At 47.2% G+C, this 26,613-nt stretch overlaps 1 protein-coding gene across 1 annotated transcript; it reads left to right on the top strand.

Annotated features, from left to right (window-relative positions):
- Window positions 1-18,442: 18,442 nt before the first annotated feature.
- LOC149371338 (sulfotransferase 2A8-like) lies at window positions 18,443-26,345 on the top strand. Its single transcript, XM_089565391.1, has 3 exons — window positions 18,443-18,571; window positions 23,602-24,011; window positions 25,151-26,345. The coding sequence occupies exons 2-3, from the start codon at window positions 23,616-23,618 to the stop codon at window positions 25,730-25,732; spliced, it is 978 nt and encodes a 325-aa protein (XP_089421517.1). The 5' UTR covers window positions 18,443-18,571; window positions 23,602-23,615; the 3' UTR covers window positions 25,733-26,345.
- The last annotated feature ends 268 nt before the right edge of the window (window positions 26,346-26,613 follow it).

Genomic DNA, 26,613 nt, shown 5'->3' with positions numbered 1-26,613 from the left:
ATAAATTCGTAACTCTTTCCGGCGTAACCACAAGATCTGAAACCAGATATTTTCCAAATACAGACAAACAAGAAAAGCAACACAGCCAAGACGAAATATAAAAAAAATATTATCGCGGTGGTGGTTTTCAGTTTAAAACGTAAGAATGAACGATGAACTGTGGGACGATTTGAAAGGATAGTGTGCAAAAGAAGGCGATATTACTTGGTTTACTGGCAAGTACGAAATCTTATTAGTGCTTGTGTGTTAGTCATCGTGAAAGGAAATTATATTAGTTCGTTGTTGGGTAAGTATAGCATTCCTGCGTTTGCCCTCAGACCTCCTCAATCGCTCTGCAGTCGGCTGCAACAGAAACTTCACCTGGTAGCTTCCTAAACCACGTTGTGATCACATGAGAATCTCAATACCTGACGGAAAAGGCAAAGCATACCCAGTTTCAAGTTTGTCTTACACGGAATACAAATACACCTTAAACTCAAGGTTAGACATCCGCCGCCATAGCTGGGTTGGTAGAGCAGTTGGAAATACGTGCGGAGGTCCTGGCAGTATTCCTGACTGTAAGCCATCGAAGGCCCACACGCTGTGCTCCCACCTAACGGAAAGTTTCGAAAAGTTCTCTTCATGTTCGCCCTCGAATTTTCTGCAGTTCCCGCACGATGTTCAATCGCATTGGCCGAGAACCACAGCCAAAAGCATTACGTTACCGAGATTCATTAAAAATATCAGTGAGTCTCTAAATTTAAGTAGCTTTAAGGTAAGTGAAATAAACAAATGCAGCACGTGATAGGAGTGAAGTAAAACGGACACTTGAATACCGATACGGTTTCCGGCACAGTTTTTATGCACACGTACTTGGCATACGCCGAACTAATGATGCATTTTTTGGTGCTACGCTGTAGCCACATCGTCTTCACGTACTCAGTGCTGGGTCACTGCGTAGTTTGCACATGATCAATACGTGGTCGTCGGCTCACTTCCGCCCGGTCGAAATCACCTGAGGTATCTAGAAGCACGTGTTTTCTAACCCGACGATAACAACAGGGACTGCGTATGCGCATCCACTTCCCGTTCACAGACGGGTCCAATTATGGCGGTCTAACCCGGAACCTATAGTTGGAGGGCGTCGAATCGCCAATGGGAAAAATTACGAAGGGCGCTTAAAACACTTACGCGCTGTGAAAACGAAAGAATTTGTCTCATGGTGGGCTGCTAGTTAAGTATATTTGTTACTAGTCAGTAGTAGGTAGTAACTAGTACTAATTTCTCAAAGACCTTTAGGTTGAAGGCCCTCAAAGTAAATTCCTTGAAGTGGAAGGCCTCCAGGTCGTAGCATTTTGGGTAAAGGTCTTCACATCATAGACCTTCGACCTAAAGGCCATTGTATGCCTATACATTGGGTCCTTTGTTGACTCGCTTACGGCTGCTATGGCAGCTGTGCTAATGCCGTAATTGGAGATCTTGGACCATTTCGTCTGAACGGCAACGTCCAGTTTCTGCCGATGAGCCATATAATGCTCTCGCATTTAAATAGGCCTCCGTGTCAGGTGTCATAGTGTCAGATATGTCCCCAAATAGTGGCGACGCCACCCGCCGTGATTCGAAACGACACCAACGTAAGTCGCTTTAATTTCGCAATGCCTTGTCTTTTAGTGAAAGGAGTCTCGCGTGTTTCGATTGTGATGTGGGTGTGAGCATTTTGTGCGAAGAAGGCTGAAGGTAGTACAAGCATCACGCGCCGTTGCGAGTAAAAAGATTACCATAGGTACGTCACCAGAAAAGTAAAAACAGCTCTAAATTCTACACAACACACAGAAACACGGACAGGACGGGCGCTGACTCCAACTAAGTTTATTGAAAGTGACATGTAGCATATGTAGCCCGTCCAGTCCGTCTTTCTGTGTGTTTTGTGTAGAATTTAGCGCTGTTTTTACTTTCCTGAACACAATGTCACACCAACTAGCCCAGCAAAAGGTACTGTTCTACGTCACCAGAGCGGCGAAAATCACACCACGCGCCTGGCACACCGAAGTGCTTTGCGAGCACACGCTTGAGCATTTTGTTACCGGCGTGTCCGTAACCGTAACCGCAGTACCGAGCGCAAATGTATGCCGCTCCTGTGGCACGACGCTACCGCTAATCTTTTTTAAGCATGAAATGCCTTTAGCTCCCTTTGTCGGCAGTGTGGTGACGTCACGCCGAGACCGAGAGCCAACATCCGGGCACTGAATTCCACTCATCCGGGCACAGAAAAGAGAGCATCCGGGAACCTTATGAGATTTAACGAGACTCTCTAAGAGAGAGGGCCACTTAGAGCAAGAGAGGAGCTCCAGGGCGAAGAGTTCACAAATTTGAAGACACCGCAAAAAAAGTTGTGGATGTCCAGTGCTTATTCCAGAGGAAAGGCTTCAGTCAACTGCGAATCTCAAAACCTCTTTTAACGCTCATTTTGACGGGGCCGGTGAATTTGTGGATAAGTTCGAAACGAGTGATTTAGAAGGGACAGGCCAAAAGATGGCTACCGACAAGACGTGTTATTCGAGTCCCAGTGTGAAGCGCTACAAATGCTAACGACACTTACCCAAGGACCTTCTCGGCTTAAAATCGTCGCAGTGATGTTCAATATTTTCTGACTATATAAGTAACGGCAAGTTCAGATCTTGCTCTGACGCGGAAGTACTTTGTAGGAGACTGCTTACGTACAGAACGAAATATTTTTACAGGTTAGAAGTAAAATCTTATATTGTTAACATTTTTTAGTGAAACTCAGGAGTTCAAGTGAAAAAATGGGCATTTTTGTCCCGCAGAGAAACGAACTGCCGCAGTAAACTACATTCCGCTACAAAAAGTGGCCCGAGAAAACCCAAACTCCGGATTTTTTTTTCTGAATAACCCGATTTTCACCTGAATTTGGGCTTCAAAAGTATAGCTCCTTTATAACCTCGAAATCTGGAAAAAATAACTATAATGAAGGGCCCTATTCATGCTCTGTCAGGGTATAATTCTTTCATGTTCAGCAAACTACGCGTTGGATTTCGAGACCTTAGCTGACATCAGAATAGTGCGTGGGTGGCCAGTTCTTTGCCAGTGGGCGATCATGGCGCAGTCGGCGATCATGACATTCCGTGCGCTACATGGCGCCTGAGACCAACATATGAAACAATAAACTTCGCATACATGTGTTCAAGAAAACTGTCAAATACAAGAGTAAATCCTGAAAAACGCGCGGCGATGAATTTTGAGGATACCCCAACTGCAGTGCAAAGAACGATCAAAGTAAAAATACAGGTGCGTGGAAAGGAACTGCAGTGATTTAACAGGGGTTAGCAGAACTCAAAGAAAGGACAAAGAAATGCACGCTTCAATGTCTACTTGAGTTGGAACAAGGTGCTGGTAAAATGCAAATTCAACGCGCCTGTATCAATGCACAATAACACTATTTTTTATTCATTTCTGAAAGGCAGACAATGGGGCTACATTTGAAGCCCATACTTTTTCTGAAGGTGCGAAATTTTCAAGCTCTCAAAATATTTGTTTTTAGAAATCATCTTGACCTACAGACTGGATATGTTACTTAGAATACAATAGACGATATGCGAAATTGCTTGGCGGTCTGGCAACACCACGCCCACAACTTCCGGTTTCCATCTTGGCGCGGTCGAGCTCGTCGAGCTGTGGTGCATCGTTTGCTATGCGTACTTTCTTCTTGCGAGTGGAATTTCAACAGGCAAGCTTCAGCTGCTGCGTTGTTTTCACAGCTGATCTTTGACCAAATGTAGGTGCTTTCAATAAGTGCCAGCTTACTCCTACCGCGTCCTCGGCTTCGATTGAAGTCTGGCGCTGATGATCGCAATAATCGGCACTCGAAAGTGGGTTGGAAAGTCGAACCGTGACCGTGTGCTGTTGTCGTTTTAATGCTCGCATTAAAGCATCACTTCAAGCATCACGCATTATCATGGCTATTTTATTCCCAGGTGGACGCGAATTCATCTGGTAGGGTAGCGAGCGGTTATTTTGCGCTGAGTGCGCACGTGTGTTGACAAACTTTTGTGACAGTGAGAAATTTTTCGCACCGACGCCAGGAGCCTCGTGCATTGCAGTATAATCACACAAGACCCTCGACCAGCTGCGTAACTCGATTCCTCTACTGTAATGTGCAGTGCGCATCCGCGGTTTTCAACGTGACCGTGTCAGAGCCCGGCGTCGGTTGATTTTCGCCACAATTCGTTGAAACCGCGTCCTGCTTAAGACGCATTCAGTCAGTCGACATTAACAAGAGGAAAGTAGGCATGCACATATAATTCAAAATATTGTAAGCAAAGACGCAGCCTTTTTTTTTCAGATAAGCACTGAGCCACCGCGGCGGCTTGATTAGAGAAAGATGCTACAGCTGTAGGTGCATGCACGGACTCGATACGCTGGTCAAGCTGTGTGTGCAGGGGCGAAATTAGCATGTTCGGTTGCTTCCGAAACTTATTTAGGTTACTCCCAAACTTGGACAAATGGCTTTGTTGCGAAGCAAGCTGTTGGAGCTTGCCACAACGATAATAAAATCTGATGGCCTGAAGCATTTTCAGAACACAGTTGCACGTACTTTCTAGCTTATAAATGCGTCCCTCTTTCATAATAAAGTAGCTATATTATTCGCTTCTTTTTTTTTAGATTTTCGTCGCCGCAGATATCGAAGCTATAGGAATCCTCAAGAAATAAAGCATTCGCACTTCCGTTTTTATACGTAGGGTGTATTGCTTCACAAAGACTCCTTAACGCGCGTAACATATGCGTATGGTCCAGAGAGTTTGCTTGCCCTTCTAAAACTAATTGAACACGGGAAAAACTTCACTGAACACGTAGCAAACTAAGCAGTAATCGGCATATGGTTCTTCGAGTGAACTTATTTCGCCACGGCACGAACGATTGGCCCGCTCAAAAAAATTACTTTCTCTATTACGTTGTTCAAGTATGCGTCTATATATTGATGCGGGTAGACGACGACGACGAAGAGCGATGGCACGAGTGCGAAGAGTAGAAGACGACAACGAAGTTCGGACTGTGTTCTCGGTGCCGCTCGCAGCTGTTCTTGTCTATTTGTAAATATCTGTAAATATATTCTTTTCCGCAACATATTTGGTGGAGGTGCGGATTTCCCCTACGTCTACCGACGACGGAGCTCCGCAGCGGCCGCCAGTTGCCTTCAGTCATTATGACCCACGACGCCGCCCAGCAAACCTCAGCCCCGGCCATGACATCACTCGTTCTTTCTCCCCCTCGTGACCCTGGGACATTTTCTGGTACCGACAACACTGACGTCGACGACTGGATCAACATGTACGAGCGAGTGAGTACCTACAACCGCTGGGATCCGGCCCTTATGCTCGCAAATGTAATATTCTATCTAAAAGACACCGCCCGGGTCTGGTATGAGACACACGAAGACCATCTGACCAGCTGGGACGTGTGCAAAGAGAAACTCCGCGAATTGTTTAGACGGCCGCTCGGCCGAACGCTTGCCGCTAAGAAGGACCTCGCCTCCCGAGCTCAAACATCTACGGAGTCCTATGTGTCGTACATTCAAGATGTGCTGGCCCTCTGTCACAAAGTTGACGCCAACATGCCCGAGTCTGACAAAGTCGGCCACGTGTTGAAGGGAATCGCCGACGATGCCTTCAACTTGCTCGTATACAAGAGCTGCACTACAGTCGACGGAATTATTAAGGAATGTCGACGCTTCGAGGAAGCCAAAAGCAGGCGTATTAGCCAGCCGTACACACGCCTCCCCAACACGGCTGCGACTTCTTCATGTGAAGACCTGCGACACCGGGCAACTCCAGCGCCCCAGAAAATGTGACCCGCATCATCCGACGCGAGCTCGAAGCTATGTCCCCTGCCCCCCAGCATCTACATGATGGCGACACCCGCTTACCTACCATCTCTCTGGTACAAGCTGTCGTCCGCCAAGAGCTTGCCAACCTTGGTTTCCAGCCCGTCAGCCCTGTACGGTCTTCACCACCACCCGAAATCACTGCGATTGCTCCTGGACGACCTTCGTACTTCACTAAACGTCGCCGAAACCCTAACGACTGGCGGACAACCGACGACAGGCCCATTTGTTTCCATTGCCACCGCATTGGCCACATCTCCCGCCACTGTCGAAATTATTGGTCCCGTCGCAGCACATACCGTCCTCTCAGCTCCCACCGCAACGACGAACAGCCCAGCCACTACACGCCCCCTCCAGCCCAGCACAGTGCTACAGTCGACGGCCAGATTCCCCGCTCCAGCCGCTCCCCGTCCCCCCTCCGTCGCCAGTCTCGTTCGCCCCAACGCCGTCGCTCCTCTCCTGGCCCCTACGGACGCTCGCAAGCGGAAAACTAGACGCTGCAGTGTCTGGAGGTGATGCTGCAGTACAGCCCCAGTCCCAAAATCCTCGATTAGCCCTTCGCGCACACCATAATTTGCTCGCCATTCATGTCGATGGAGTGCCTGTGCGAGCCCTGATCGATACAGGCGCGCACGTATCCGTCATGAGTTCAGCCCTACGACGCCGCCTCCGAAAAGTACTGACCCCTGCACCCAAAGCCGTTCTCCGCGTTGCCGACGGCGGAACGCCTCATGTTGTTGGACTATGCACAGCCCGTGTGACCATATCCGGCCGCCATACATCCGTTCTGTTCTCTGTTCTGGACCAGTGCCCTCATGAAGTCATTCTTGGCCTCGACTTCCTGTCTGAGCATTCAGCCCTCATTGACTGCGCCACTAATGTTGTTCAGCTTGACCTTCCTCTTTCTGCTGAGTCGCCGTCCCCAGTTATACACCGTCTTTGTGCTGTCGACTTTGTCCGTCTACCGCCTCAAGCCGCAACTTACATTTCTTTCTCATCTGTTCCCCCTGTACCTGATGGTCACTACGTAGTCACTCCGGAACTTGACGTCGCCCTGACGCGCAGCATTGCGCTTCCACACATTGTATTTACAATGTCGGCCAACCGAGCGTGCCTTCCGGTCCTGAACTTCGGTTCATCCATCCAACCGCTCCCGCAAGGCATCTCACTCGCCACGCTGTGCCCTGCTGCCGAATGTGTGATATCAGTGGTGGACAGCTGCTTACCTTCCACTCAGCAATGCCGGTTGCCTGCGGCCCCATCAACAGCGAACCCAGCGGACGACTACGCCGACATGATCGCTTCTGACCTACCGCCGATGCAAGCTCGCGATCTTAGGTGCCTCTTATCATCTTTCCGCGACATCTTCGACTTTGATAGCCGTGTTTTGGCTCGGACCTCTGTGGTGACGCATCACATAAACACCGGCGATTCCGCTCCTCTCCGCAGACGTCCGTACCGAGTGTCCAGCGCCGAACGCACCGTCATAAATCAAGAGGTGGACAAGATGCTCGCAAAAGACATCATCGAGCCCTCGTCAAGTCCTTGGGCTTCACCAGTCGTCCTGGTGAAAAAGAAGGATGGCAGCTGGCGCTTCTACGTTGATTATCGACACCTCAACCGCATCACAAAAAAAGACGTATATCCACTCCCAAGGATCGATGATGCCTTAGATTGCCTCCACGGCGCCAAATATTTCTCTTCAATTGATCTTCGATCGGGGTACTGGCAAATTGCCGTTGATGAAAAGGACCGCGAGAAGACCGCCTTCGTGACGCCTGATGGCTTATACCAGTTTAAAGTCATGCCGTTCGGCCTCTGTAACGCCCCGGCTACCTTCGAACGAATGATGGACTCCCTTCTTCGTGGCTTTAAATGGTCCACCTGCCTCTGTTACCTAGACGATGTTGTGGTTTTCTCGCCTACTTTTGCCACGCACCTCGAGCGCCTCTCTAATATTCTGACAGTGTTTCGTAACGCCGGACTTCAGCTGAACTCATCGAAATGCAAGTTCGGTCGTCGCCAACTCACTATTCTCGGACACCTCGTCGACGCTTCTGGTGTACGCCCAGATCCCATCAAAATTCAAGCTGTGAAGGACTTTCCTCTTCCAAGGTCGTCGAAAGATGTGCGCAGCTTTGTCGGCTTGTGTTCATATTTTCGCCGTTTTATCAAAGATTTCGCCGGCATCGCTCGTCCCCTCACCGATCTTCTGAAGAACGACACCCCCTTTACCTGGGGCCCTGCTCAAGAGAACTCATTTTCATCTCTCGTCCATTTGCTGACCACTCCGCCCATCTTAGCACATTTTGACCCGTCGTCTCCCACAGAGGTTCGCACCGACGCCTCCGGATATGGCATCGGCGCCGTCCTAGCCCAGCGTCAACAGGGTCAAGATCGAGTCATCGCTTATGCCAGCCGCCTACTTTCAGCCGCAGAGCAAAATTACACCATTACTGAGCGCGAGTGTCTTGCCCTTGTCTGGGCAGTAGCTAAATTCAGACCCTACCTGTTCGGCCGTTCATTCGCTGTTGTCACTGATCACCACGCTCTCTGTTGGTTGTCTTCACTAAAAGATCCCACCGGTCGCCTTGGTCGCTGGGCATTGCGCCTCCAAGAATACTCATACTCGGTCGTGTACAAGTCAGGGCGCCATCACCAGGACGCTGACTGCTTATCCCGATACCCTGTGGAACCACCTGACCTAGAGGACGCTGAGACCCTGCCCTGCCTCTTAGCTATCTCCGATCTTGCTGATATTGCCAACGAACAGCGTCACGACTCATCTTTACGACCCATCTTTGATGGCATCCGTTCTGCAAACCGATCTCCGTCTCTGAACCTTTATGTGCTCCAGAACGGCATTTTGTATCGCCGAAACCTACGCTCCGATGGCCCTCCGCTCCTGCTCGTGATACCCCAACGTCTACGCTTTTCTGTCCTTGCAGAACTGCACGATCTGCCGACAGCCGGTCACCTTGGCGTGTCCCGCACGTACGCTCGGGTGCGGCATCGCTTCTTTTGGCCTGGACTCTATCGTTCCGTCAAGCGTTACGTGGCCGCTTGCGACCTGTGTCAACGTCGGAAAAGGCCCTCCACTCTGCCTGCCGGTCTTCTGCAACCCATCGACATACCTCCTGAACCTTTTCACCGTGTTGGCCTCGACCTTCTTGGCCCTTTTCCGACGTCCCTCTCCGGCAACAAGTGGATCGCTGTCGCAACTGATTATACGACTCGGTACGCCATCACGCGTGCTGTGCCGTCCAGCTGCGCTACCGATGTTGCCGATTTTCTTCTACAAGACGTCATCCTTCACCACGGCGCCCCTCGTCAACTGCTCACCGACCGCGGTCGTTATTTTCTATCCAGAGTAGTTCACGACATTCTTCGTTCGTGTGACACGCAGCACCAGCTCGCGACAGCTTACCACCCACAAACCAATGGGCTTACGGAAAGGTTCAACCGCACGCTCACCGACATGTTAGCCATGTACGTATCGCCAGACCACCGAGATTGGGACGCAGCCTTGCCTTATGTGACATTTGCATATAACTCTTCCCTTCATGACAGAACAGGCTATTCTCCTTTCTACCTTTTGTTTGGTAGGCATCCCACCTTGCCTTTGGACACACTCATGCCGCCTTCTTCAGCCCCCACCACTGCTTACGCTCGGGATACCATCTCCCAGGCCACGCTGGCGCGCCAAATAGCACGTAGTAGGCTCCAAGCCTCTCAAGTTTCCCAGAAGTCAGCCTACGACCGCCGTCACCAGGCCGTCGAATATACCCCAGGATCACTCGTCCTTCTCTGGACGCCCTCTCGCAGCGTCGGTCTCTCCGAGAAGCTCTTTTCGCACTACCGTGGCCCTTACCGTGTCGTGCGCCGTGTTACCGACGTGAACTATGAAATTGCTCCTCTTGAAACCTCTCCCTCGTCATCTGGCGCCACCACCGACATCGTCCACGTCGGTCGCCTTAAACCTTACCACGACGCTCATACGTCGCCGCCCTAACGCCGAGACGGCGTTTCAGCAGCCGGGGGTCCTGATGCGGGTAGACGACGACGACGAAGAGCGATGGCACGAGTGCGAAGAGTAGAAGACGACAACGAAGTTCGGACTGTGTTCTCGGTGCCGCTCGCAGCTGTTCTTGTCTATTTGTAAATATCTGTAAATATATTCTTTTCCGCAACAATATATTCACGCCCGACCGGAGAGTTGATAAATGCACGAAATCGGCTTCTAATTTTGATCAGAGACAACAAAGGCTGTGGTCCCTATCTTAATTTAAACGCAAATCACCTCGAGAGATTTGTCAAAAATCAGCGCAGAAAGCGAAAGCCGCGCACTGATCCGCGTGCTGACACGATACCTCGCATGGCGTTTTGTGTTACTAAAACGTTGGAACGGAGTAAAATAATAGAAAAGCGAAAAGCTGGAACGCACCTAGTTCTGGCACGCATCGTAGTGTCTTTTCACAGTGGAGAGGGTAGCGCAACACTGCATCGGCATTTTACTTTTCAAACGAAGCGCAGCCGTTTTAACCCAACGCTGGGCAGCGGTTTCGTTTTCTGTACCGTACCAACATGGAGGACTTAGTTCTCGAAGCGCCGAGAGACGGCGCTGCGCATTTCGCATATCTTCTATTATATTCTTGCAAACCTCCTCCATAGCGTCGTCTTAGAGTAGTTTTTAATTGACCGAAAGGGCAAGTATAACCATATTCATTGTCATGGTCACCATCATCCTCACTGCGCCCATTGCAGGACTAAGACCTCTGCCATATCTCTCCTATTAACCGTGCCTTCTGCCAGCCGTGGCCACCTTGTCTCCGCAAACTTCTTTGCATTTCATTCGTCCAGTGGCTTAGCTAGGCAATGTCATAGCTGAATCGCAGATTACTAAGGTATTCTCGGGTATCTGACTACTTTATGTAATATGGTGCTGAATAGCATACCAGAGATGGCGTCTCCCTACCGGACACGCTAACTAATTGCAGTAGACCAAGACCAAGTAGACCAAGCCAAAATTGTTTCGTTGTGACTGTTCAATAATTTTGTTTCAATGATTTTGATTTCATAATATTCGAAAGGACAGTCAAGCAAAATACGGAATACAATATGCACAGTGTAATTTTAAGTAGCGTCGTACTTTACTACGACTTTTATTTAATTACATTTTGTTTCTGGTTCTTCTGTACGTTATTCGAACACTGCACATCCGGGGTTGGTGCAGCTACAGCGTCTTCTCTTCGTGGGCGTGTCAAAAATATATCGTGGCTTCAGTACTGTGTACAGTCAGAAGTACATTCGACCTATGTCTGTTATTCAAGCTTTACGAGCGCGCACAAAGCTAACTTGTGTACCCGTGCATGATGATGATAAGTATGCATACTTTATACCGAAAATCTTTCTTTATGGCAAAAATTCAATGAATGTTAGGCAATTTTCAGCGCTACAACTGTGTTTTGTTTTTCAGTTGCATTCTGTGTTCACTTTTTCTTCGTTCTTGGCTCAAGGACACAACTTTCTGCCTTCTTCCTGCGATGGCAGGCATCTCATTTCAGCTATACGTAAACAGGGAATAGGGAGGAAGAATTGAATACAACATTTATATCACGTCGGCGCAGTTGGGTATTCGGTAACAGTTGAGCTGAACGCTGTTAAGTTAGTACGCAATAGCACAATCACCGTCTTCAAGAATTGCTACCTATGATGGGTGGAGCACAGCAGATAAGATGCCGCTAACCGACCCGGGAAACTTCTTCAGTTTAACCCCAATTTATGTACTTCTGGAGGATCAAGAGCCTATACATGAACAGGGCTTGGAAAACCCCTCAGGTCATCAGGTTTAATTTGGAACAGCGTTATTGAGCTATAAAGCTACAATCTCGTAAGGGGTGAGAACGACGTACCTACTCATACTTCAGAGTTCTCTTTTTTTGCTTGAGAGCCAGCAAGGCCCGTATGTAAGCACTGAGCCTGCGTAGCTCCCTTCAGCCGTCCACATCACAAAAATGATTGCATGCACCAGAAACCGCTGCTAAGAACTACACCGTTACCTCTAATTTGTTGAGCCTATCTCTTACGTCTGCGGAGATAAAGATACAATTTCTATCAGGCCGCATCGGCATTAGAGAGCTTTAAAACAACTGATATTTTAGTTTTTTAATATTTTAAAATTGTGGAAAAGCACTCTTTTGCATGCAATACGCTGCAGTGGTCGATTGCTGCCAGTCATGCAGTGAGCATTCATTGAACAGCGGTGATAAACATGTCGTTTGCATTTTTTTGCTGCCGGGAAAGGTTAGCATGTGCTATAAGACCATAACAACAATTTTTGTTCACAACAAAAATTTCATACAGTTCTCCCCTGTGACTTTTTGTGTTTATGATTAAATGCTTGGTCTGGCGGCTCCAGTCATCCAACAAGTTCTGTTTAAGGTATTTATGTGAAGAGAAAATTCTTACCGCCTGGCCGTCGCACTATTTATTGTTTCTTTTTAGTCTTGTGGGAAGTAACAAGAATGCTAAAAGTTGCGTGCTGTCATAGGCGCGCCTGATGGCTGCAGTCAAAGCTATGACAGACCGCTAACATATGTTCGATGGCAGCAAGGTACGCTTAAGAATAATAGGTGTCTTCCACGTGTGAAAGTCATGAGGAAAGAAATAGCCAACGACAATAATCACAGAGGGAAGCAAAACAGCGGTTCCACCTAGTGTCGTAAAGGTTCTATTGGTTCTGCAAGGAACTATTTCTTAAAGGTAAACACTTTCGGAGTGACTAAGTAAAACTTATTAGGGTTGCAGGGGACCCCAGCCAACTCATCCAAGAAGCGCAACGTTTTCAGGTTGATTCGATCTTCTCCAAAAATTGACAAAACCTTCTTGAGAACTATGTTTAATGGGATGCGGTCCGTCGTTGAGTTTGGTCTCTAAGGCATAGACAGCGATTTGGCAATGCCCCCAGCAGCAAATTTTTCATTGTTTCACGCGTGGTTTGTATGTGCCACAATTACAGAAAGATTTTCTTTGGGAGGTTCTTTTTTTAGTGCCACCAGCCGTGGCGCTAGCGAGATCTCTTCGTTGTTGTGAGTTCTTCACTATGGCCGTGACATTTATTTTTCGTGACGACAGTTGTGCGCAGAATGACAACGCTGAAGCTCTAGAAAACCCCCTTTACTGCCGATTCCTACAGGCATATTTTTCAAATCCAAACAATATTGCTCGAGGCAAAATGCAACTGTGCCGGAACTCGCTACGCCTCCTGAAGAGACTATGAAGGTGCACAGAGGTGAAAAACCTTAATCATGTCGCCTACCAGAGCGTCTTTTTTTTTGGCAGAAATCAAAGATGTGAGAACAAAAATTAGGTTGGTTGGTTTGGTTTATGGGGTTTAACGTCCCAAAGCGACTGAGGCTATGAGAGACGCCGTAGTGGAGGGCTCCGGAAATTTCGACCACCTGGGGTTCTTTAACGTGCACTGACATCGCACAGTACACGGGCCTCGAATTTCTCCTCCAAAGAAATTCAGCCGCCGCGGCCGGGATCGAACCCGCGTCTTCCGGGTCAGCAGCCGAGCACTATAACGGCTGAGCCACCGCGGCGGCTAACAAAAATTAGAGGAGGCACATAAGCTCCGCCTGAACGGTCGGTAAAAGCGGTAGCGTAGTTGTTTAAGTCCCATATATGCCGAATTTAATTCTCTACATTACATTCATATATCCCTGGGAGCCCTCATACCACTCCTGTCGCAGTGGTGCAGCGGTTAAGCGATGCGCCACTGCCCTGCGATGGCAGTAGCTCCCAGCGGTGGAACTTGTGCTGCCCAGTTTGTTCTACCGAGCGATCAATCGTTATTTGACTGCCACTTGGCAAGGTTGGCAGTTTGATCACTTTCCGATGGGCAAGTTGCCATGACGGTGCAAGCTCACGCGACCTAGATGGCCCACCATCCTTCTAGGCTGCTCTCTTGGCACAACCTACTAGTCATGCTCGTGATTTTTCGCCCTCGACGCCGAAGCCGACAATGACGACACTGGATTTTCTTGACAACGAGGCCTTAAACGCTATGGCCTTAAAATGGTTAGAAGTGACTGCGTGTGCCCTTCAAGTAGGTCTTTCCTTAAAGTTACCTTAAATAGACCATCCTAGCTATTTGTCATCGTTATCTGAAGAAAACAAGAAATATTCTCTTCAGACCATGTAGAAGACCTTCAGCTAAAGAGTTTTGTGCTCACTAACAGCCTCATAAAAGCACTTCCCGAGATACGAAAACAAGCATCCTTTCTTTTAACTGCGCAGTCACGTAGCCACTGTTCTGACTACTCTAATTTTGGTAACTGTGGGACAAAGCTAAAATGTCATACGGACTATAATTCACTTTATCCGTTATCCCTTACCAAGACTAAACAGATTTCGGACTAACGGAAATGCGTGATCACTTCGGCTAGAGAAATATGCCGCCTTCTGCATGATTGACGCTTTCACTATCCGTTTCTTTCTCAGTCTGCATTCCGCGACGACAGTGTAATAGTCAAAAAAAGAGAACTTTTCTCTCCTCTCTAGAGTTGATGCACTTTTCAAACGTATAATATTGTTTCTACCTTTCCGATTTGAAGAGTATAAAAGGGGTTTGCTCACAAAAAAAACTTTATTCTCAAGAATTTACAAACAGGTATCAACACTCTGGCGGCCATTATTCTTTTATTCTCGCTTTCGCATGCACTGATCGCCGTCGCCGAGATAACCGATTACAAAGCTACTACTCTAAAGAAACTGAACGATAAAATATTCAATTATCGATAGCAATATTTATAGTTTCGTTTATGTTGTGCTGATGTTGGCCAACAGGACACGAATTAATACAAGGAGTTTGTATTTCGCCAGCACTTTGAGACACCCAGAGTTCGGCCCAGTGGAGCCCGAATATGGCAGCTCACAGGCATGTCACTAGATTAAAACCAACTCTGGAAGCCCTGATATCGGCTAAGAACACTATCGAAAAATGTCATATGAATTCATATGTGTCTCGTATCATTTCATATGGGTTACATGCGAGCTATATGTGCCAGAAATGTGTCTCGTATCAGCTCGTATGCAGCTCATATTTGTTATATATATGTCAATATATGTGCCCCATATGAACAAATATATGCTTCATACGAGTTCATATGTGTCACAGATGTGTCTCGTATGAACTCAAATGGGCAGCATATGAGGTATATGTGTTGACAAATGCGCCTCGTATCAACACATATGCTTCATACGAATTCCTACGTGTCAGAAATGTGTCTCGTATGAACGCATGTGGACTGCATACGAGATCATACGTGCCACAAATGTCTCGTATGAACACATTTGCAGCATATACATTAGTTGATGCGCTCCTCAAATGTGCCTTCTATGGGCTTAATACATATGTAGCATATCACAACTGACACGCGACACTCGAGCGAACACAAGAGCTCCGATATGCATCGTATCAGCTAACATCCTCTCGTGCGAAACAGATAGCCGCTTATGAGTGCCTCTTATAGAGTCGCCCTTGCTGCTTGAAACACGCGGAAAAGAAGCGACGAACAAGTGATTAACAACTGCCTAACCAACGCACAAAAAAAAATTCTTGACCTGTTTAACATAATTTTTGCCTTGTTTCTCTGCTTGCGCCCTCTTTCTTGCTGTAAACAGCGTCTACCCAAACTCTCTGACGTTCGGCGTTTCCAGTGTGTTTGGACAAACGTTCAGCTGGAAGGCAAATATTGTTGTAAAGCTACATAGCCAATAACGCCAGGTAATTTCGTAGCAGAGCTCAAACTGTAATTAACAGTACGTGCGCAATATGAGTACTACCAGCAAAGGTGCCGCAGCTGTGAAAATTAAAATACATACAAAGATCTTTCAGTGCTTATCACAGTGCAAGATTCACAATATCAGTGGAAGGGCAGTCGGCTGTAGTTTAGCTCCTGAAACCAGGCAAAATAAACATTGACCTCACATCTAATCGTCTAAATGCAAACTAGTGGAAAAATTAGCGTAAGTCTTGTGATGCTAAAATAATGCAAACATTATCCGTGGCATCCGTGACGTATTTATTCAACATGGTTATGTACACAACGTGTGCGTGCGTGCGTGCGTGCGTGCGTGTGTGCGTGTGCGTGCGTGCGTGCGCGTGTGCGTGCGCGTGTGCGTGCGTGTGCGTGTGTGTAAGCGTGTGTAAGCGTGTGTGTATGCGTGTGTGTCTGCGCGTGCGTGTGTGTGTGTGTGTGCGTGCGTGCGTGCGTGCGTGCGTGCGTGCGTGCGTGCGTGCCTGCGCGCGCAAAAACTATCTACCGACACCTAGGTAGGCGCTAAATGGCACAAACTTGATAGAAAACATAACATAACTAAAAGGCTGGCAAGGATATACAGCGCATCAGCAGAGGAAACCAATCAGGTAAAAAGTCCAATCCTTCGTAAGTGTAGTGGTTAGTGTAGTGAGCTGTAGGTCTGCATGATGGTGGTTCGAATCAGGAAGGGACACGTGGTTTGTTTTTTTGGCCCTCCCAATTATTTTTACTTTCGTTAGTCCACTAACTTGTATGGAAGCTATTTCATTCTTAACTGCCTTTTAATTCCAGCCCAGCCGTTGCCTTAATCAATAATTGTAAACGAGACACATATGACACGTATGACATACGTGGGCACGTATAGCATATGTCGACACATGTGACACATACTCAATAATCGCCTATGAACCAGACTCATATGACACACATACACGTGATTTTTCGATGGGGAACAAGCAAAGCAGTGCTGCCAGTGTTTCTGGAGGCTTTCCGAAAGAAAAAAAGAGCATCCGTCATTGTGGTTAGAGTTCTTATCATTCGGCTATCCTAGAAAGGATGTTATCGGTGGGAAAAAGAATGCGTGCTCACGAATCTGTTGATAAGGGCCGAGTGATACCATGAACACCGGGTAGTTGTTTTGTTTCTGCAATAGCCAGGAACGCAGTTCTAGCCTGATATACTTGCTATTACTGAAAATGTGTCAAGAGTCAAGCTGGTTTCAGAATAGTGCGTTGCGCGTTTGAGTGTGCGCTATTGCGTCTGTATGCTTGTGTGGGCGCGTGCGTGCCTGCGGCCTTGTGTGTGTGTATGTGCATGTATGTGTGAGTGTGTGCAAACCACTAGTTACCATAGAAATATAATCCTATCAATACCACTGAGTTGCCACCCAAGCAGAGAAGTCATTCTTAGTGCGCAGTATGAGTACCTGCCTGGCATGCGGGAGGTGTGGGGTTCGATCCTCAGTGCCACCAGGTACCCTTCGGTGTTACAACGGGTACAAGCATTCCGCTTGCCTGGTTCTTGGCTTTATTGGGTTCAGATGCCTAAGAATTGGTCTTTAACCAACCTTGAGGGAACGAAAAATTATTTTGCTACGGAGCTGCTTACCATAGATGCCCTTACTTCACAAAAATTCATCTTCATCTTCGTATCTTATTGCGCAGTTACATGCCCAAGACAACCCTGGACCCTGGATGTAATCTTTTGGTTAAAAGAATAAATATTACATTAAAAGGCCCTAAAGGCATGCACAGATCAAATCGTGCGCGATCGTCTCAAAGCCCTAATTGATTTTCAGGTTGGATGATGATGTCGACTTTGACATGAAAGTTGCTACTAGGACATGAAAGTTGCTGATACACTATAGCTTTATAGAAAAATTTTACTCTCTTGTTTTCAGCCGTGTCGAACAGCTCGTGTTGCTCAGACGAGAGGCATGATTTCATATCACCTTTGCCAGTACCCCATCATTAGTAATTTCAAGGCAGTCATTCCTTTTTTATGCCTCACTGTACACATTCAGGCCAGCGTACTCGGCTCCTCTCCTATGCAGGTATTTGAAAACAGTTGCTATAAAATTGGTTGATGCTGGAGTGTTCCTTGAAGAATATTCGACGATGAGCCACCGTGCAGTGGATAAGAGAGTACAACACTACGCAGCCCATGCCAGTCTGCCTCTTTTATTGTGTTTGGGAGACGAGTAAGACAGGCATTCAAAGGCGTCTCGGCGTCCCTCTGCTTTCAGAAGGTGGCAAGCAGCGTGCTACTGTACAGGTTGCCCAAAAAATAAAACGCACCAGCCATTTCTTCTTTTTTATTTAGACATTTACTATATTTGTGTTGAAACTTCTTGCTTAACACTCAGTTTTGATTAAGCAGCCTTCCCGTCTCTAGGAAAACGCGCGCCAGTGTTTAAATATGATCAGTTTCACGCAACTTCATTCGTGCGGTGGCTTATTCCAATTTCATTATGTCCAGGCCCTCCAGTAAGCACGCAATATTTCTATAATTATTGCAGTGGCTACCCCAGAACGCAGCCCTGAATGGCTACTTCAAACGATATTTTGAGGCGCCGCCTGACCATGAAACCACTTGGTGCGTGCCATTCTTACTCGATTAGTCTTTATCTCGCGTTCTGCCGAAAAAATAGGCGTTATCACAACGTCCTTCACTCTAAGGACGTAAGTCAAAAGGTTGGTTTATCGGCGTCGTGCGTCACACAGGGTTTATCTTTTCGGATATCACTCACACGTTCCTCTGCGGAAATAGCTCCTCTTGAGAATGCTCACTGGCGTTTCTATGTAATAGAGTTTCGCTGGCTGTACCACATAGGCCAGGTGAGCACCAAGGCAGTACGGTTCCTTTACAGGTGAGTGCATGGGAATGCATTGGGAAGGTGTGGATTTGCCCACTTAGTTGCTGGACGACGACGCTTGGTTAAGTAAAACAGGCGCTAAGAAAAACTTGGGCTAAGCTCGAACACGAAATTTCTGGTGGCCAATTGGTTCTGGCACAATACTGCAATTCCTTTTCCGTTGAGCAAATTTGGAAACGAGAACACATCGGTCAGGCTCTACCATTATTTAGCATTCTCGGACAAAATGTTTGAATGTTAGAAAGTTGTAAGGTACAGTTATGGAAATGTTAAACATAGTGATCCGTTCTTCCGCTGTGTAAGAAAATCTTTCTTTAACAGTGTTTCCATTACTCGCATCATGCAGTTACGACTGCCTTAAAATACCGATGGGAAACGCTTTTGACGATAGCAAAAAAATAGAAGCCTGCCGACCGGATATCTTCGGATATGTTTCTTGTGTAATGAGGTGACTCGCACAATTAATGTGGGCGCCCGCAATCTTCGTTCGAGTGGTCCTGCTCAACAGAGCAGCGTTTTTGAGCGCAAAACTTGAACTTCGTCACCTTCGTGTTTCTTCTTCTTTCTCTCCTTCGTCGGCGCTAGTTGCTGGGGTATCAAACCCCAACTCTCTTTCTTACAATTGCTATAGTCTTGCAGTGTACAGTGAAATCTTACAATTATTTATTCACAAAGGAAAATTGGGTCACTGACCAAGTCAAAAGATGAAAAAATGACGTTTCGGGTCCCATACGGGGCCCTTGTTCACAATAAGGCTGCCACAGAAAAAGAGATGATTATATACTCTTCAGAATCTTCTGCAAACTGTTCCCGTAGATATGATTTAGCGTGCCCTGATTCTTGTTTAGTGTGTTGGCCGTTGTCTGGATGATTAGGGATTCTAGATGCAGTCTTGCAGATAGGTTTCTTTCCGTCGCCAGGATTTCCACCTCATCCCAGCCTATCTCGTGGCCAGTGGATAGCACGTGCTCTGCAACTGCATTTTTTGCAGCGCGCTTGTTTCTGACGTCGGCCTGGTGCTCCTTAATGCGCCGCTGGAAGTTCCCGGTTTCCCCGATGTAGACGGAGGGGCAGTCGCTGCAAGGTATCCGATAAACAACGCCAGGGAACTTGGCACGTGGTAGCGGGTCCTTCACGTTGACCACATCGGTTCGAAGCTTGCTGGTTGGCACGTGTGCAATGTGCACTCCGTGTTTACGGAAAATCCTTGAAAGGGCCTCGCTGATCTGACGCACGTAGGGAATCGCAGCACGTTTTATTTTTCTTGTCAGCTCTTGTGCTCCTCGTGTGTAGGTGACTTTCTTGGTCACTTTGCTGATAAAATTTCTGGGGTAGCCGTTTCGCTCAAGATCCTTCTCAATAAGCGTCATCTCGTTGCCAAGGCTGACCGGGTCGGAACAGATGTTTTTAGCACGGTTGACAAGGGACGCAACCACTGAACGCTTGTGAGCCGTAGGATGAGCGGAGTCAAAATCCAGGTATCTTCCCGTGTGCGTTGCTTTTCGGAAGACGCTGAAGACTAAGCGATGCGCATCACGTTTGACGAGCACACCCAAGAACGGGATCATGCTGTTCGCTTCCTCAACGGCCAACACGCTAAACAAGAATCAGGGCACGCTAAATCATATCTACGTGAAAAGTTTGCAGAAGATTCTGAGGCGTATATAATCATCTCTTCTTCTGTGACAGCCTTATTGTGAACAAGGGCCCCGTATGGGACCCGAAACGTCATTTTTTCATCTTTTGACTTGGTCAGTGACCCAATATTCCTTTGTGAATAAATAATGCTTCACCCTGACCAGACGGTGTTCCGTCGAACCTTGGACTATGTGGTTATTCGCCATCAATTTGGTCAACAAGCTGTCACAGGAATAAGGCGCTTCATAAGCATCTCTGCACGTCTAGCAGCCTTCAGCACCCACTTGCGCTTCAGTCTGGAGTGCAAATCGAACAACGTGACCCCAAGATCCCTGAAGCTTCGTCGAGCTGTGAACACCGCCTTTGGACGCCACGTCGTGATGAAGGCAGAACGACAGCTTGTACAAGCCCGCATCGATGAATGTAAGTGCACCTTGAAGCGCCTACAACAGGAGGCTTTCTTTGCAAAGCGGCAACTAGAGTTCCGCATGCCGGAAATCTACGCCGAGGTGCAACTAGCTGCAAACCAAGAAGCGAGGCGCACAACAGAAAAGCACGAAGTTTCGCAAAGAAGCAAACTATGCAATTTGCTGGGGGAAAAAAGGAACGAGTCAAGAGGACCAGTATTCAAGGTTAAAAACTTGTCGTCAAACACCATGAGTGCCACCGAAGAAATGGTGCTAAGCCGAGGCTTGAATTTCAATCAGGGGAAACCGCCGGATACGCGGAAGACGATTTGCGCTGTGGAAAGAGCCATTAGTCTTCTTGATAAAGACGTACAAGATGTCAGAATGAATGCAGTCGGTGTTCTTAAAGGAATGCGGAAACAGCACCGTGAGCACATTGTTTCCGAAGGTGAACGGAAGGCCCTCGAGTCGCTGAGAAAGAAGGAGGATATTGCAATTCTGCCCGCAGACAAAGGAAATGTGACTGTTGTGCCTGACCGGTCTGCGTGCCACTCAAAAATTTCAGAGATGCTCGAGGACGCGACAACCTACTGTAAGCTCATTAAGGACCCTACGTCGAAAATACAGTCCCGCTTGCAAGTGATCCTGTCTGACATATTCAGTGGTCTTCCGCCTTCTCAAAGAAAGCTGTACTACAGGCTTCTTTGCACTCATGGATCCGCTCCCGCAATATATGGCTTGCCGAAAATTCACAAAAGTGGAACTCCGCTAAGGCCAATCGTGGATTTCACCAGGTCCCTCTTTTCCGTCTGTCCGGTTATCTGCACAAAGTGTTGGCTCCGTTGGTGGGAGAAACAGCGACCCACATCAAGAATTCGCAAGACTTTATTGAAAAAGTAAAGGATATCGTCCTCGAAGAAAGCGATGTGCTCGTGTCCTTTGATGTATGTTCCCTGTTCACAAGTGTCCCGGTTGATCTTGCTGTGGAAACCTGCAAAGAGCTCCTAAAAAACGACCCCTCATTTCCCGATCGCACGCCGTTGAACGTCAGCGAGATCAGCGAATTGCTTCATTTCTGCTTAGCCAACACGTACTTTACTTACAACGGAACAGTGTACAAGCAGATCTTCGGAACCGCAATGGAAGCGTCAATTTCAGTCACGGCTGCCAACCTGACAATGGAGTCTATCGAACAGAAAGCCCTGAACTCGTTCACTCATCGTCCATAGGTGTTTCTGAGGTATGTTGATGACTGCTTTTGCATTTTAAACAAGCAGCATATTCACAGCTTTCTTGAACACCTGAATGCCGTAGAGCCATCCATAAATTTCACTTTGGAAGAAGAAGCGAACAGCATGATCCCGTTCTTGGATGTGCTCGTCAAACGTGATGCGCATCGCTTAGTCTTCAGCGTCTTCCGAAAAGCAACGCACACGGGAAGATACCTGGATTTTGACTCCGCTCATCCTACGGCTCACAAGCGTTCAGTGGTTGCGTCCGTTGTCAACCGTGCTAAAAACATCTGTTCCGACCCGGTCAGCCTAGGCAACGAGATGGCGCTTATTCAGAAGGATCTTGAGCGAAACGGCTACCCCAGAAATTTTATCAGCAAAGTGACCAAGAAAGTCACCTACACACGAGGAGCACAAGAGCTGACAAGAAAGATAAAACGTGCTGCGATTCCCTACGTGCGTCAGATCAGCGAGGCCCTTTCAAGGATTTTCCGTAAACACGGAGTGCACATTGCACACGTGCCAACCAGCAAGCTTCGAGCCGATGTGGTCAACGTGAAGGACCCGCTACCACGTGCCAAGTTCCCTGGCGTTGTTTATCGGATACCTTGCAGCGACTGCCCCTCCGTCTACATCGGGGAAACCGGGAACTTCCAGCGGCGCATTAAGGAGCACCAGGCCGACGTCAGAAACAAGCGCGCTGCAAACAATGCAGTTGCAGAGCATGTGCTATCCACTGGCCACGAGATAGGCTGGGATGAGGTGGAAATCCTGGCGACGGAAAGAAACCTATCTGCAAGACTGCATCTAGAATCCCTAATCATCCAGACAACGGCCAACACGCTAAACAAGAATCAGGGCACGCTAAATCATATCTACGGGAAAAGTTTGCAGAAGATTCTGAAGAGTATATAATCATCTCTTCTTCTGTGACAGCCTTATTGTGAACAAGGGCCCCGTATGGGACCCGAAACGTCATTTTTTCATCTTTTGACTTGGTCAGTGGCCCAATTTTCCTTTGTGAATAAATAATGCTTCACCCTGACCAGACGATGTTCCGTCGAACCTTGCACTATGTGAAATCTTACAATATACAAAAAATTGCTTTCATCAACCGGTTCCCGTTCAAAAATGCTTTCTTCTAGAATTGTTCGGTATGCTACCTTTCGTCATAGTTTTTTTGTGTCGGCTCTCTTTATAGTCTTCTCAAAGACATTTTCGGGTTAACCAAAATAACTCTACGATGTTTTTCAATTATGTTTCACTCCGTCCGTCTTATGCAACGATGCTGCTGTATACACCACAATTTATGCAATACGCTGCCTTGTCGGGAGCGTGCAAGGAGCAAGTGGCGAAAACTGCGAACAAAGGGCGAAGGCAGTTACTATAACTCTAATTATAGCCAGAGTTATAGTTATTGCAAATCAGAGCACTATGCTTCAATACAAGCTGTCCTTTGTACGATTTCGGAGAAGTCATCGCGCTTCTTGTATTGAGGGAGCACTAATCGCCGCACGGTCAGCTAGCGAACGCGAAAGCACTTACAATTCGAAAGGTGCTGCTCCGAAAAAGGACGAAGGCTGTCAAATAGAAATGAACCGAAATCCCGACTACGAAAACCTTGCACAAGCCATGGGTGCCGTTAGTAAAGCGGTGATACTTGCTTCTTGAGGGTTACAGCTTCCATTAGTGCAGAAACGGCAATTCGACACTTACGAAATCCATTTGTGTTTACCTTTGTCGGCAGCGTGCACGCAGAAAATGGACGCAGGTCGTCCCAAGCCCTACTACCAGATCATCGATGGCGTTCCGAGGTGCCCGTTAGCTAACCCTGATGCAATGAGGCGCGCCCTTAGCTTCGTTGCCAGAAAAGGAGATCTCGTCCAGGTGTCGTTCCCGAAGTCTGGCACTCACTGGGTCCAGTACATCACTAAGCTTATTCTCAATGAAGGAGAACCCGTCAGCTCGTACGAAGACCTCGCTAAGGGTGCTATGTTCATTGAGTACCGAGAGGACGCCATGGACTACACAGCAAGCACACCACTGCGGACCCTGTGCACCCACCTTCCGCCACGCAGCGAGACTCTCAACCCGGAGGCAAAGTACATCTATGTTGCCCGGAATCCCTGGGACGTCTGCGTGTCGCTCTACCATCACGTATGAGAATTTTATACCTCTGATAGATTCTAGAAATTTGCGGATATAGTTAGAGCGTCGGTCATCGTAATACAGGTCTGGCATGACACTGTCCAGTGACAAAGTGTTACTGAGTCCACAAACTTAACAAATACGTCACACTAACATATGAGAATTTGGACTACAATACCATCACCATCATAAAAATTGTGTCGGCTGCAGGAGAAAGGCTTCTCCAAATCCTCTCTATTATTTCTGCCTTGCTCAAGTCGCCGGCTGCCCAAGCTAACTTGCTGATCTTATCTCGACATCTGATTTCCGGCAACCCTTCGCTATGTTTGTTTTTCCATGGAATCTGTTCCTTCAAGCATCCGAGAACAAGCATCGACGAGGATCTCCAGTCCGCTGGCCTAGCGGAGTGAAGCTCCCTGTCGACCATTGTTCATTTTGTTTTGTTTTGTTTTGTTTTGTCAATAATGTCATCTTCCTGGATTCTCTTCCCCATGGAACCTTCTCTGTCGCCCCAAAAGAAAGCCGGTTGCATTTTCGTCCCATAAAACGTGTTGCTTCTGTTTGGAATGTCAGCCATCCCTGCATGTTCCTTTCTACGACACCTTGTTCTGTCCTCAGTGGGATTTTAATTTCAAACAAATTTTCTGTTGGGTATGACCTGTACAAAACGCAGTACAGTGCGCACATACACACCGAGCGCAATACTCCTACAGCCAGAGTTGCAATACAAAATATGCCCCTCTACTTTTGGTAGGTTATGGCTGTTTTAAATCCTAGACGTAGTATCAACCGAACTATTTATTGGCCTACACAGAACTTGTGTGTTAGTGCATGCGAAAGCGAACCTGTACAGAGACGATTCATGTAGTTTGTGAAAAGTTAAAATGTCTCAAGTAAAAGCAACGTGTGCGCGATATTTTGAATGTTATTAAAGCGCTAGCAAAATATTACTTGATGGTTGAGTTGTTTGACGAGCCCAGAGATTTTTATACCAAGGGCAGAAAAGGTTTGAAAACACAGAAGTTTCGACAGCAGATGTTTTTATCTCGTATACTGACTGCTTCTTTCATTAGCATGAACCAGGTCTAGAAGAGCGCGTGCTTCACAATAATACGACTGTTTTGTGTGGCAATCTTACACATTCGCAGGTGAAAGACCTCAGTGTATACTGCTTTGACGGGACATTCAATGACTTCCTTGAAGCCTTCCTGACGGGGGACCTGCCTTACGGCGCCTACTTCGAACACGTGACGACCGGCTACTCATTGAGACAAGAGCCCAACGTGCTATTTATCACCTACGAGGAACTGAAGAGGGACAAACGAGGTGCCATACTGCGTCTAGCCCACTTTATTGGGGAACGCTACGGAAATATGTTAGAAGGGGACAGCGAGGAAAGCCGCAAAAAACTTGAACTGATCCTTGATAGGAGTACGGCTGAAAACATGAGAAGCATCATGGTTCTGAACTTGAGCGACCATCCCGACCCCCTGGTCGACAAGCTGCTGAAAGATAAGAACATGACGAGTAAAGCCGCCTACGGAGGAGATCCCAAGCGCCACAACTTCGTCAGAAAGGCCATAGTCGGCGACTGGAAACAGCACTTCTCACCCGAGCAGCTCCGACGCTTCGAAGCCACCATCGCAGAAAAGACGCAAGAGTCGGACGTCATGAACCTTTGGAGCGACATACGACAGGACGCGTTAAAACTTTGCGAGCCACTGTATTAGTATTTTAGTCTTTGGAGATACGGACAAGGTGTTCGGCCCATTTTGCGGCGCTCATGCGAAACATGCAGTCCATATGATAGTGCATGAGCTCTGGGCCTCTGCTTTTTTTATGTTGTTCCGCTTTCCACAAGAATCAGCTGTGTCCCGCTAAGTTGTACTAATTTCTTAGTAGATTGAGCTTTTCAGCGTAGGCAGAAGAGATAAAGTTTATTTAAGCGCTATAAACCTTTGTACTTTTCATTGACCACGGAAGGCTGGCTTAGGTCTGGATCCGTTTTCTGCTGCCGGAGACCATTTTCCTGCCAGTGTAGTGGCAGGCATGAAATCAGTTTCTTGTTCCTACTTCGCTCGCGTTAACATTTACAATGACCTGCTAAATGCCTCAGAATCCTGAATCAAACTTTTTGCCTACGATTGCATCATTTTCTATGCCGCAAAAAGCACTAACGACGTTGGTTCACAATAAGAAAATTACATTTTTTTTTAGTTTAGTGCTTGAATGGTATGTGGAACTTGAGCGGATTAAACGCAAAGCTTCATGTTGTGGAATTTTGTGTATTCACGCAATGCACAAAGTTCCTGAGTGATGTTAGTAAACTGTTACAAATCTGCACTTTTGTTTTTTTTTTCTGACATTAAACCCTAAAACACATTCGCTAATTTCTTCCTGCGTAACCACTAGATCTGAAACTAGATATATTCCAAATACAGACAAGCAAGAAAAAGTAACACAGGCAAGACAAAATATAAAAAGAAAATATTCGCGGTGGTGGTTTTAAGTTTAGAACCTAACAATGAACGATGAACTGTGAGACTATTTGACAGGATAATGTCCAAAAGAAGGCGATATTACTTGGTTTACTCGCAAGTACGACATCTTA

The sequence above is a fragment of the Amblyomma mixtum genome, chromosome 1 (assembly GCF_055824585.1).
Source record: "Amblyomma mixtum isolate Tamu chromosome 1, ASM5582458v1, whole genome shotgun sequence".
NCBI classification, from domain to species: domain Eukaryota; kingdom Metazoa; phylum Arthropoda; class Arachnida; order Ixodida; family Ixodidae; genus Amblyomma; species Amblyomma mixtum.
This window is presented reverse-complemented; position numbering and strand designations above follow the sequence as displayed.